The following is a 13,784-nucleotide window of genomic DNA, read 5'->3' on the forward strand; positions in this document are numbered from 1 at the left end:
AAACCGGAACTGGCACGGGCAACTCTCAAACAAATGCCGGCAACTCTCAAGCAAATACCGACAACCCTGATGGCACCGCGACCGATACCGAACCCAGTCCCACTACCACAGAAGACGGCACTGTGCAAGTCCGTTGCGTGACAGACTCCGATTGCTTGACCTCCAGTGCATGCCCCCCTGGGCGCTGTGTGTGCATTCAGTCAACTTGCCAGCAAGTCACAAGCTTGACTTCTATTCCTGGGACCACCGCAGATCAAGCTGGAGCGACCACTGGTGGAGGCGGAACGGGGCAATCCCAAGGCCAATCTACCAACACCGTTGCAAGTGGAACTGGATCGGGTGACAGCCAGGCATCTACAACAGGCGACCTCCCTGTGGAGACAAGTGACCTCGTCCCCTGCAGCGTGGATGCTGATTGCTTTGGGGTAACTGGAGGGCTTTGTACACTTTCTATCTGTATCTGCTTGGATTTACTATGCCAGCCAGACCCCGGGGCTCCCGAACCAACTGCTGAGACAACCAACGCCGGAACTGGACCTGCCCCAGGAGGTGTTGACACCACATCTTCGGCGGCATTCCCTACTGACACCACTTCTCTGACACCTTGTTCCGTGGACAGTGATTGTCTTGCCGACGTCTCGCTTTGTGTTGTTGGGGGATTGAACGTGTGTGGCTGTATCAACGCGGTATGCGTCCGGACGACAGACCCTGGTAACACTGAAGACGGCGAACCTGGTGCAACGTCTACTCTTGGGACAGTTGGGCCCGATACTATTACCGAAGATACCCTCATTCCTACGAGTTTTATCACTCAGGTCACAACTGCAACCTCGGATGTGGTTGAACCTACAGATCCGGCATCACAGTTCCCATGCTCTACAGACTCTGACTGTCTACTGAACACTGATGTTCAGGCTTGTGTTTTGGGACTGTGTATTTGCGTCAATCTTTTATGCCAGGAGACGACGACCCAGCCCACGGCATGCACGGCGGATTCTGACTGCTCGGGAGGTCAGGTCTGCGAATCCAACATATGCGTTGATCCGCCAGCACAACAAGCTTGCACGGCAGATTCTGATTGCACAGGGGGCCAGATTTGTGACTCGAACATCTGCACTGATCCGCCATCACAATCTCCATGCACTACAGATGCTGACTGTCTGCTGAACACTGATGTTCAGGCTTGTACTCTGGGACTCTGCATTTGCGTCAATCTTTTGTGTCAAGAGGCGACCCAGCCCGCATCATGCACTACAGATTCCGATTGTACGGGAGGCCAGATCTGCGAATCAAGTGTTTGCGTTGATCCTCCAGCACAACAAGCATGCACGACGAATGGGGACTGCACGGGGGGCCAGATCTGCGACTCAAACGTCTGCGTTGATCCGCCATCGCAATCTCCATGCAGTACAGACTCTGACTGCTTGTTGGATGTCAATCCAGCTTGTGCTCAGGGACTCTGTATCTGTGTTAATCTTTTATGCCAGGAGGCGGCTCAGCCCACGGCATGTACTGCAGATTCTGATTGTACAGGAGGCCAGGTTTGCGAGTCAAGCATATGCGTCGACCCTCCAGCACAGCAAGCATGCACGACAAATGCTGATTGCTCTGGAGGTCAGATATGCGAGTCGAATCTATGTGTTGACCCGCCTGCACAACAGTCATGCACTACAAATGCTGACTGCTCCGGAGGACAGATATGTGACTCGAATGTGTGCGTTGATCCTCCAGCACAGCAGTCATGCACGACAAACGCCGACTGCACGGGAGGGCAAATCTGCGAATCAAATGTTTGCGTCGATCCTCCGGCACAACAAGCATGCACTACAAATGCTGATTGCTCGGGAGGTCAAATTTGCGAATCACTTCTATGCGTCGACCCCCCAACACAACAGTCATGTACTGTTGATTCTGATTGCTCTGGAGGTCAGATCTGCGAGTCGAATCTATGCGTTGATCCTCCAGCCCAGCAGTCATGCACGACGGATGCTGATTGTACCGGCCAAGGAGAAACCTGCGTTAATGGGGAATGTACTGTTTCCACCGGGCCACAATGCAGCGTCGATGCCGATTGCTCAGGAGGTCAGATTTGCGAATCGGGTACATGCGTCGATCCTCCAGCACAATCATGCAACATCGATTCTGACTGTACCGGCCAAGGGGAAACATGCGTCAATGGAGTCTGCACCGTTTCCACTGGGCCACAGTGCAGCGTTGATACTGATTGCTCAGGGGGCCAGATCTGCGAATCGAATACATGTGTCGATCCTCCATCGTGCGCTGTTGATTCCGACTGCACTAACCCAGGGGAAACCTGCGTCAACGGGGTCTGCACCGTTTCCACTGGGCCACAGTGCAGCGTGGATTCTGATTGCACTAACCCAGGGGAAACATGCGTCAATGGAGTCTGCACCGTTTCTACCGGACCACAATGCAGCGTTGATGCTGATTGCTCAGGGGGCCAGATCTGCGAATCGAATACATGTGTCGATTCTCCATCATGCGCTGTTGATTCTGATTGTACCGGCCAAGGGGAAACCTGCGTCAACGGAGTCTGCACCGTTCCCACGCCTGGAGGACAGTGTACCGTCGATGCTGACTGCTCGGGCGGTCAGATCTGCGAGTCAAGCATTTGCGTCGATCCTCCAGCGCAGCAGTCATGTAACGTCGATTCTGACTGCAACAGTGGAGAAACCTGCAACAATGGGGTCTGCAGCACTCCTACACCGGGAGGGAACGGTTCGTGTCTTGACGCAAATGACTGCGTTCTTTCAGTCAATCCTCTTTGCGTCCTTGGGCTGTGTATTTGTGTTGACGCGCTCTGTACACCGGACCCCAACGTCCAGACTTGCGAAACGAACGCACAATGCAGCGCTGGCGCACTATGCGAGCAAGGAGTATGTGTTGATCAGGTTAGTTGCACGGGAGCTGCGTCGTGTGTCGCACAACTCGATGTTTGCATTCTTCCAGGCTTGTGTGTCTGTGTCAATGGCGTTTGCGGTTTCGGAGGAAGTCCACCGGCACCGCAGTGCACCGTTGACCAGGACTGCAGCTGTCTCATTCCCGGCGTCACATGTCGGTGCAATAGTGGACAGTGCCAAACCATTATTTAATATTTGTTCCAGAGTTAAGGCTTGGGGTAATAGGTGGAGGGTTTACGAGCTTGTCACTCCCTTGCCTGCTTTCTTTTATTTTCTGGGCCAGGGGGGCGTACTTTGAAGTCGAGATTGGTTTAATACTTAATATTCTTTTCTGCATTTCAAATTGATATTCTTTCCAACTGAGCGAAGAACACCTAAATAAATTCACGGCGCAAATAAAATCTCTTGTGTTCCATGAAGGCCAGCTCTTCTCTTCCCATACTACTTGATACCTATTGACTGGCTGTCTGTCCTTCTCTGTTGATGGTTTTCCTCGGCAGCGTGACAATCACGTGCCTTGTGCAGGAGCGTCCGCCACGGTGCAATGCCCCATACCCTAGAGTCAGAAATGTCCAGACAGTTTGAGGAAGCTGTGGCGAGATCACGGCCTCAATTGATAAATGGAATGCTTGGCATGTTGAGATGAATGGAAAAGATAAAAAATTTGACAAAATTTAGCTGCAAAAGGGCAAGAGGACGCTGAGATTAGTACGTGTAGCCATCACTGGGAGAGAAAGGGCCCAGCGAAACTGGATCCCCAATCGTCTCGCATCTGACTGTCCAACACAGGAGAGAAGAGATCAAATCAAAAAGTAGAGCATCATATTAAACATCAAAGTCTACGTTGCACGTTGTCCAATTGTCTTACATGATCCCAGACAAGGTTCGGTACCACTCCACAATGCGTGAGACTTCCGGGATCACGATGGACCCTGGAGACGCGGGAACTAACCTGGCACGCCCCGGCTGTCTCACAACGGCCGAACCCCAGTTCACTTTATAAATCCAATCCCCAGAGGGTTTCTACAGCAGCCGCGAAGGCCAGTTATCTGAGTTATGTCAAGCCTTGCCTTGTGCATTTCTTCCCGAGGCCTTTGGCCTCCCAGCGGATTTGCGCTGCAGAACGCTTCACCAATTTGGTGGCCGCCCCAGCGACTCGCGCGCGTTGCTGCCTCTCGGCAACCGTGGACGACACGACCCTGTTGGGCGCGTGGCGTGGCCGCTGAAAATCGCTGGGCAACCCCACCCCACCTTGGCGCGGGAGCGTTGAACAGCCAGCCGCCGGAGCGGCAGTCGACTCCCGTCGGCAGTCTCATTTCGCCAACGGTCAAGCAGGACTGCGAGGCATTGAATGCGAGGTCACAAAGGCAATGCAAGTATAAATAAATGTAATTCCAGTACTGTTTGCTTCACGCTACTTAATTAAACCTACCATGCGTCCTTGCCAGCTCTGACAATTCCAACTGCCATCTGTGATGCCCTGTTCACCTTTGACCTGCGACGTGGGCGAGGCAACCCCCGTCGATGGGCGGGCGGTGAGATCGGACAGATCAGCCAGATCTACGAGGCGTGCGACGGCGGGCGCGCGACCAGGAGTCCCCTGCGTCGGCAATCGCTTGCGGAAAAAAAGTGCACTCGCCTGATTTTCCAAAAACGGGTAGGGCGCGCACAAAAAAAATGCGCGTCCTCCAAAACGCATCCAAAAAAAAAAGTGCGCCCCACCCAAAAAATGCCGGCGCCCCTGCGCCCGATTTTTTTAATTCGGGCGGGCGGGCCCATAGGCCAGTGGTTCCTGCAGATCAGCTGTCAGATCAGCCAGGACCCACTCACACCTATTTAATCCCCTCCTCTCTTCCCCTCATCATCATCCAGCAGCCTCAACATCCTGGCTCTTCAACAACCTCTTCTTCTCTTCTTCTCTTGAAACAAACAAACAAACAAACAACCATCTCCTCGATGATCTCTTTTCTTCTTCAAACAACAAAGGCATCTGCACCTGCCTTCCTCCCAAAACAACTCCCACTCTCTGCCTCTACCATCTTCGCCTCCACCTCCACCACTTCTACCACCACCACAACATGACGCGCCTCTCATCTTCTGCGCTTCTGTCGAGGCAGAGATGATCACTTCAAAGAAACAAACCCGTAAGCTCTCACTCTTGCACAGGTCTGACTCATCGCGAACTTACCTTTTGACCTCTTTTCTAGTACCCGACTTTTGATCGCACTACGCTCAACATGTCTCCAATCACTTGACGCTTCCATTTGATGGCAGGCTCCCATTCAAGTATGAACGCGCCTTGACTGCTCTTTTTGTCAGGCTGACCTTTTCTAGCCTCGCGACACTTGTCGCTTCTTCCAAAAAACAACAACAAACAACAACACACATCCTCCACACGTCTGCCATCATTGTGAGTCCACCAATTGACCTGCATGCTAATTGTGTCGATAGAAGCCCGGGGAGCTGCTTGGGTCAGTAAGCATGGATGGCGGTAAAATCGTTCCCTATCTTGGCTGGCCTAAACTGCGTGTGCGATCGGCCTCTATATAGCGTGGTAAGGCCTATCACCATGCGGAACCTCCCTATGCAGCTCCCCGATCGCTTCTACCGACACAAGCCTGCAGTCGTCCTCTGGTGGGCGATGCCTTTGTCGCATCATCCGAAAAAACAACCACCACCTGTTTGCCATCACAGTAAGTCCGCCTGACCTGCCTGCCTGCTAATTGTGTCGACAGAAGCCTTGGCGAGGGAGCTGCTTTTTGGTCAGTAACATGGAGGCGGTAATTCGTTCCCTGTCCCAACTGGTCTAAACTTCGTGTGCGATTTCGCTGGCATATAGCGTGGTAAGGCCTCACTACATGCAGAACCTCCTCAAAGCAGTTCTTTCGTCATGGCTTCGGTCGACACATGCAGCAGCTGCAGCAGTCTCAGGTGGGCGATGGCAAACCAGCTGATTCCCTGCCCCAAGAGAGTGAGTTTCCTCTTTTCTGACCTTGATACCAATTGCTGACCAGCCTGAGAACCCACAAACAATCACAGTGACAGCTCCTCCTACCTGCCTGCCTACCTACCTACCTACCGATCGACCGAAAACACTCGACCGATCCACACACCCGATCGTGAAAATACCGACCGAACACACACAAACACAAACAAACACACACACCACCGATCGCGGGCTAGCTGCACTTCAAGACTTGGGGCGGGGAAGATGAAATTTGGTCTTTGTATAATTTGTGAAGGATTTGAAACTGGGAAATGATTTGGTTTATGGATACTTGTACATGGGTTGGAAACTGTTTGTCTGGGTCTTTGAAATGAAGCATCACGGCTGGGGATTATCTGGAGTTGAATACCTACAAGGTCATCATCAATCACATCACATGGGATACGTCCCTTCTCTCACAGTTCGTTTGTTCTCCATGCTTGCCTGTATCGCTCATCGTATTTGAAAAGGCGGGAAGCTTCCTTATCGTGATCGCGTTGTTGAGGTAGTCCATTAGATGTAGGTTTGTCACCTTCGTTCACCATTAACGCGTATGCGTGCTGCCTTCAGGGACATGTTTCACTGGGAATTGATTGTCACCGTATCTCGACAAAAGAAAAACGGCAACAAAGGGCTGAGTTTGACCTGAAGCGCCTTGCGACGATCTCGCATGTGCTTGCACACTTCATTGTCGCTTGTCTGCGCCTAACCTGGTCGCGTGCTGACCTGTTTGCGAGGAACCGACGAACCCTGAGGATGGCGACGTCTCCGGAGGAGTCCCATTCAAGCATTCCACAAAATACTTGCCACGGGGCGCTGATGGGACACGCTGTGTGCGGGCTTTCAAGGTTCATTGGGGTCTCGTTCTCCATCGCAGTCTTGGGTTCTATGCCCGTGGTCTGTACTTGATGCTTCATCTCCCTCACGGCGAGTTGATTGGCCAGAAATACAATAGGAGCTACCTGGAGGATGATATCGTTGCACCTTTCTAACTCGTGTCTTGACGTGGGCGTTGCTTTGTGGACCGTACGACATGCCTGAAGCAGTTACCTCGCCCTACGTGTGATGGATCCCATCTCTGCGAAACAACAGCCTATTGGAAAGCATCATCTAAGGAAAGTTGCCCATCTTTGCGAGATCGGCGACGAGAACGCTTGGTCAGTATCAAGTGACTACGCTCCACACGCTCCGAGGCAAGTGCCAAGAGGAGACTCACTGTTTTCCCCGGCTGCCGTTACGATTGCTTGCTTCGATGTGGGTAGATTGAGATGACATTTGGAAACCGATTCCGTTAGTGTTTCTCATCGATCGAACGGCGTATCTTCTAATGGCTGTAAAACGGCACTGGCCTCCTCTCCTTGATTGACAAGGCCATGGTGACAGGAGGCCCGAGGCGCTGAGCACTTGCGTCGAGGATCGACGAAAGAAGCAAAGCATAGAAATTCTTGGTGAGATCTGCCTGAGAAGAAGTGTCTCTGTACATGGTCTTGAGGAGATGGCCTTTCTGCTAGACTTGTCGCTGCCCGGATTAAGAGGCTGACGAACAAGGAGCTTTCACATCCATGCCAGTCGATATCCACGCTGCCACAGCCCAGAAGACAGCAGTTATTCGAGAACGGCGGTAGCCGTTGTTCACTACCTAGACCAAATCTAAAGTGGCGCTCCATGTCGAATAGCCTATACTGCTGACCCGAGTTTCACTGACAGCCCGTCACGGCGGTTCTTGTCTACTCACTTCCCCCAAGACCTCCCGGGACGAAAGCCCGCCTCCCTTGTCATTCTTCGATGCCTTGATCTTGGCTTTTCTTTGATCTATGGTTGCTTATTCTATCCCCTCGGCCCCTTTCCTTGGCTACCCCCGGGCAGGTACTCGGACACAACACCATTCAACACCCTCAAAGACGCAAATGAGCTGCTTTTACTAGATAGATATCAGCTGAGCATTTTTGAGCCTCTGGTTTGTGTACTGCCAGTCTTGAACTGCACGAGAAGAGTGCAGAGGCAAGGGCCAGATTCTCGACTCTCGGACGTGCCAAGTGACGGCTGGCTCTACTGTAGATAAATGGATGGGGATTGAAGGCATTGAATTGCGCAAAATAATCGATTGGGACCTTGGATACATGATAGGATACGCCCTACTCAGAGACTTTAACTGAGAAGACTGGGCTGTGCTTACACTGCCAAGGTACAGCCCGAGCCGGGCACGAATGCATGTCGCAGGTAGTTGACTGTCTGGGAGCTTGAGAATTAATACTGCGCTTGCCTACATGTATACTTTAAGTACGGTCATCTCTTGCTCGACGTCCCATTTACTGCGCTTACATGGTTCGGGCCAACAATACCTGGTGGACGATTCTTGTACGGCGCCGGGAACTTGAATGGGCGAATGCCGAGTGCCACTTACTTCTCACCTCCTCCACATGAACTGAAACTGAGTATTTGAAGCCGAAAATTGCCCTATCAATAGTAGAGACCCCGGCTGAAGTCAGATATATGCAAAAGTGCTGGAATCATGCTCCCGACAGTTTGGCACATGGTGCCTTGGTGTAAGCATGGTGTCAATGGCCAGGATTGGCACAGCCATGAGAAGATTGGCACTACCGATCCACCCCCACTATTCTCTCTGATGGCCGTGCAGCGGCAACATCCCAGCTCCATCGCCTCCAAAAAACGTCATCGCCATGTCCTCAACACCGCAAGACACCAAACAAGAGGCCGCCGAGGCCCCCAAGCCGACCGAGGCCGGATCAGATGCCTGGAGCGACGATAAGCGTCGTAAATTCGAGACGTGAGCGACCGCCGCGCTACCACCCGACAAGAGCCGACCAGCTGAACGTGGACAGGAAATCGAAGAGCGAGTATTATGACCCGTGCCAGGAGGCTGCGCAGAGAAGTTATCGGTGCTTGTTCAGGAACGGAGGGGATAAGTCAATGTGTGGAGAGTACTTCCAGTATGTGGAACCGTGGCTGGGGGGATCAATGAGCTGACGACTTGGCAGGGCGTATCGCGACTGCAAGCAAGCATGGGTACGTTGGAGTCAATTGACGTCGCGGGATCGGTGATATCGAGCTTGAATGACGACTGATGTTTGACACAGACCGATAAACGGAGGAAGGAGGGCGGCGGCTGGTTCTAGGACGATCGACTCGAGACGAGACGGATACGCAAGTTGCTGAACCATCGAATGCCAGACCCCGAGAACTGTATTATACGGAAGCAAACATCGCGAGCATTGTACGATATGGATATACGGCGAATAGATTGAATTCGGGATGGGGAGTTGCAAAATGAGAACAATCGAAGGCCATACTGGGATCCAATTGAGACCATTTCAATCCTCAGCCTTGGGTCGACGGGTATGCCGCAGCCTCATGCGGCAATCATAATCGCCATCCTCCGTCACGCTGGCTTCTCCGTGCGCTTCTGCGGGTTCGTACTGAAGCTCCACAGTCTCAACCCAAGCATCGAGCTCATCCCCGTCCCATGTCAAGGCCTGCTCAAAGACGTCCTTGTCCAGCACAGCACCTACATCCATCATCAGTCGAACCGGACTCAGCATTCTTCCGCTGCGCAGTGACGGCGTACGCAGGAAATCGAGCGCCAACCCGATGGCCAACAGACCCGCTGTCCCAAGAGCCAAGAGACCCGTCAGCAGGATCCAGGGGACAAAAGTCATCGTGTACAGTTGCTCGCCGTTCCCCTCAACCATGACTTCAACATCCGTGTTCCTGCCGCTGTCCCTCTCCGCCATGTTGTACGCCACATCCCTCATCTTGGCCTCGAGCCACGCAAAGGCCTTGACGATGAAGTGGATATTTGACATCTCGATGCCAGATCCCGAAATGGAAACAGCATCAGCAAGGTGCCCGCCTAGACCAGGCGTTTTATAGAAAGCTGGTGACGCGATCTCCCACTTATTTTGAAGGCTGTATAATAGGGGACGACGGTCCTCGAACCTGCGAGTTTGTTCATCAAGGTGGACTTCTGAGATGGACCAATCCTTGCAGTTGACTGTTGCCGTGCCCATGGTTATGCTTAGCTCGCAAGTCACTCCGCATATCGTCCAGTCCAAAACTTGGTCGTCCTTCTCAGGGGAGTAGCGGTAGGTGTTCAATGGCCCGTAGTCCGTGAGATACGTGGTGGTGTCTTTTTCTTTGGTGTAGTAGAACCACCCGATCCAGATCTTTTCGTCTTTAAAGGCTACAAGAGGGCGCGCTACCCCAATGTCCGACTGCCCCTTCAGCGAAGGGGCCATGTTCCTGCCCCTGCCTTTAAAATCGGCCAACTTTGACGCGATCTTGATCCTTATATGGAACTCGGCATAGCTCTCCTCTCTGGAATCCAACTGGACCTGGAAACCTCGTATATCGGCGGGCTTGCAGGACGCTGCAAGCTGATATGCGGGCACATTGAAGAGTCTCTTCGCTGACTTTGAGATCCTGGACAGACTGGCTCGAGACATTGAGGACGGCTTGATGACTGGTGTTTGTAGTTCCAATCTCGGGGGGGATATTGTGCAGGCTCCTGGTGAGCTGTGCTGAGAGTTCGATGTCTCGATCAGAGTCCATGATGTCTGAGATCACCTTTGAAGGTGCATCATCCTTCAGCCCATACAGCATCTCGACTTTTTGTGTCACGTTGGCGATGTTGAATCCGATGGCTTCGTACGCCGTGACATTCGTTAGGAATGAAAAACTCAAGGCAGAAAGGAGGGCCACGGTGGCAAGGCAGATGAGTCGGGGATCGCGCGTCCGCACAAAGGTCCAGTGCTTGAAGGGACTGTACGACCCCCAATCTGTGCCGGCGAGCTCCGTGAGGGCCTTGAGGTTCACGGGACGGTGTCCAACTGTTCCCTGGCTGATTGCGCAGAGGCGCACTAGTTTGAAGATGTACCAGTTGGCCAGGGCGAGTAGTCCCGGGGCTATCAAGATGGAGCAGGCAACGTCGATGAGCTTGGCCCAGATGGAAGAGAAGCGGCCCGCAATGGGTTCAGACTGTGTAAATCCCTTTAGAGTGTTGAGTTTTATGTGGAAGATGAGGCCGAAAGAGACACACATGGCGACTGAGGCGATGATAGCGACCACCACAATGTCGACGAGTACAGTCTTGCTGGTCCGGCGACAGGTTGGCATCTCAGCCTGTTCCCCCTCTCCGTCCACGGCATCTTTGGGTAACAAGCTATCCGTGACTGTCGCTTGTGTCTTTGCCTCGTTGGCTACTGTTGGAGGTGGTGATGCCGGCTCCTCAACGGACAGAGGTGACACTGGCCTGTCGTAACCCGCAACCTCTTGCGATGCCATTTCTTCTTCGTGACGAAGCTGAAGAGTTTTGAGAAAGTAATGGGAAGATTTACGTCATTGAAGAGGTCAAATGCCTCGCATTTGCAGCGGGAGTGAGAGAGCCTCGTCTTATCCGCCAAGTCCCAGAGCCTCGTGTGAATGGACGAGAGCTGCAGGAAGCACAGCCACTGAGAGCGACAAGGCATTTAACGGAATATAAGATAGCTGAACTCAGGTGCAGCTGGCAAATGTTCCTGCCGTGTAACCATGACATCACGTCACATACTCTCCTTGCCCGTGTCAGATGTAGCTGTGTCTGACCTTGTCCATCAGCCTGTTCCAGCAAGCCAGGCGGAGAAACATGGATGATAACTTTGACAATGAATTAGGATAACCTGGTGATACTACATCCCTCCCCCGTCATACATATCATTACAAGATACCAAGCCATGTGCTGCCTTGCGAAACCTACCTTTCGCCACCTTGTCTGACAGACACCAGTCGCAGACGAACCCCCATCACATACGACTCTCGGTTCATATCCAGCCGTCTGTCGGGCTCATACTTAAACTTGGCACCTTCAGCGCAGTCATTTAGCTCCTGCCGGCTCATCCAGTAAGTCTCTTCGAAAGCGGTCCTACCCAGCGTCCTGCCCAGGTCGGCCGTCAACCTCACTGCGTCCAGAACCCTCCCGCTCCTGAAAGACGGTACTCCCAGCGAGTCGAGTGATAGATAAACTGTTAGAGCGCAGGCGACGCCTAGGGCGACAAGACCGAAGAGGAGCATCCATGGGACAAAGGTCATGGTATAAGTGTCCGGCTTCTTCTCTAAAACATCGACCTGGGTGACGAGGCGATCGATCTTGGCATCACTCTTGTCGCCTTGGATTGCTTCCCTCACTGCCGCCTCGTACCGGACGAACGCGTCAACAAGCGTTTCGATATCCCAGGCAGGTCGGTCCGCCTCCTGGTATGCCCTGCGAGCTGCTCGTAAGAGGTAACCGCCAATGCCTGGTGATCTCCCTACACGACCACTTTCGAACGTATCAAATTTTTGTCCTAGGAAGAGTATTGGTGTTTCATTTTGGACTTCAAGCTTCTCACCATCTAGCCTGGATTGGGTCAGTGACAATGCCGTTCCATTGAGAGTGGCCGTTGCCGTTCCAGACCATCTGTCGAGACCGCACACTACGCCCCAGAAAGTCAAGTCGTAGCTCTCGCTCCTAGACTCGCTCTCTTTAGCGCAAGGGGAACTGCGGACGACCCCTTTCGCTCTAAATGGGGCCAAGCTGCCGTACCGCGTTCTTTCCGTCAAGTCGATAGTCTCATTTCCAGTATAACTGAATCCTCCGATCCAAGTCTCTGTTCTGCTGAATGCGATGAGGGGGTACCTGACTGATGAGCCGTTTGTTCTCGCAGCTTCCATCCCCTGTTTTGCAAGAAGTTCCTCGACTATGCCAAAGTCTGCTCGAAATCGTGTAGGCCTAGACTCAGAGGATGAGGCAGCTTCCTCAAGATTGAACCTGACGTGCGAATCGTTCTTGTCCGGAGAACTAATTGATACCGCTGAGAGGCTGGATGGTTTGCATGATGCCGATATCCGGTAGGCAGGCACATTGAATAGCTGTTCGATTGTCGAGCGCATGCCCAGGCGTGCTCGGCTCGAGACGTTGACGCCAAGGAAGCCGCTAGATCTTGGCTCCAGGTCTGTTGCTTGCAGTCGTTGGAGCTGATTCTCAAGGTCATTGAGAATCTGCAAGCGCTCGTTGTCCTTGATTCCCTGGGGTAGAGGTTGCTTGAAAAAATCTTGCATCCCCTGCATGGCTTCGAGAGTCGCTGTCGTATTTACGCTTCCAGCTTCCTCGTACGCGGTAACGTTGCTTAGCAGAGAGAAGCTCAAAGCTGAAAGGATGGAGATGATGCCCAAGCAAATGATCCGAGGCTTTTGTGATTGAAGAAACGTCCAGAACTTGAGGGGGCTGGTCGATCCCCAGTCAGTGCCGGCAACTTCCACAAGAACGTTGAGGCTTGCTTTCGAGTCCCTTTTGTCGTGCTCGTTGACCGCAGAGAGACGGGCGAGCTTGAACATGTGCCAGTTGGCAATTGCGAGTATCGCGGGAGCCATCAGCATGGAAGCGGCAGCATCAATCAGTTTCGCCCACGTCGAGCTGACGTTCCCGCCGATACGGACAGCTTTGATATAGCCTCCGTCGGCCTTGGTTTGGATGAATGCGACCAACCAGCAGGCGGCAGAGAGAGCGAAGAGCCCGGTGATGGCGATGATGATGATGGAGTATAAGACGTGCTTCTTAAGAGGGGCAACTAGCTCTGGCAGGGACTCGGCCTGTTCTTGAGACTTGTCGCCGTGGCCTGGAACGGGTGGGTTGTGGGTATCTGTCGGGATGACATCTTCAGTGCTTTCATGCTTGGCTGTGGCTGTTGAAGAAGCGTCGGTTGGTTCTGGCCGTGTCTGTTGCTCTGTGCCAGCAGTCGCAGGTGACACTGAGCGAGATATCGCCATAGGGAGCTGAGGCTCTTGTTGAATGGCCATCTGGGAATAGAGAAGAGGCGAGAGTAGCAAATTGAATGCAATGATGC

At 52.8% G+C, this 13,784-nt stretch overlaps 2 protein-coding genes across 2 annotated transcripts; one reads left to right on the forward strand and one right to left on the reverse strand.

Moving 5' to 3' along the window:
* Positions 1-8,588: 8,588 nt before the first annotated feature.
* On the forward strand, positions 8,589-9,044 carry LRP88_14177 (cytochrome c oxidase-assembly factor COX23, mitochondrial; the record flags this gene model as incomplete). Its single annotated transcript, XM_083250527.1, has 4 exons — positions 8,589-8,695; positions 8,751-8,858; positions 8,907-8,934; positions 9,006-9,044. The coding sequence occupies 4 exons, from the start codon at positions 8,589-8,591 to the stop codon at positions 9,042-9,044; spliced, it is 282 nt and encodes a 93-aa protein (XP_083093592.1).
* A 195-nt stretch (positions 9,045-9,239) lies between these two features.
* On the reverse strand, positions 9,240-13,737 carry LRP88_14178 (uncharacterized protein; the record flags this gene model as incomplete). The annotated part of the gene is made up of 4 exons (XM_083250528.1): positions 9,240-10,283; positions 10,339-11,226; positions 11,701-12,298; positions 12,485-13,737. 4 exons carry the CDS (start codon positions 13,735-13,737, stop codon positions 9,240-9,242), a joined length of 3,783 nt encoding a protein of 1,260 aa, XP_083093593.1.
* Between the last annotated feature and the right edge of the window lie 47 nt (positions 13,738-13,784).

The sequence above is a fragment of the Fusarium phalaenopsidis genome, assembly GCF_050370095.1.
Source record: "Fusarium phalaenopsidis strain FUZ10S chromosome Unknown contig_32334, whole genome shotgun sequence".
Lineage (NCBI taxonomy): Eukaryota > Fungi > Ascomycota > Sordariomycetes > Hypocreales > Nectriaceae > Fusarium > Fusarium phalaenopsidis.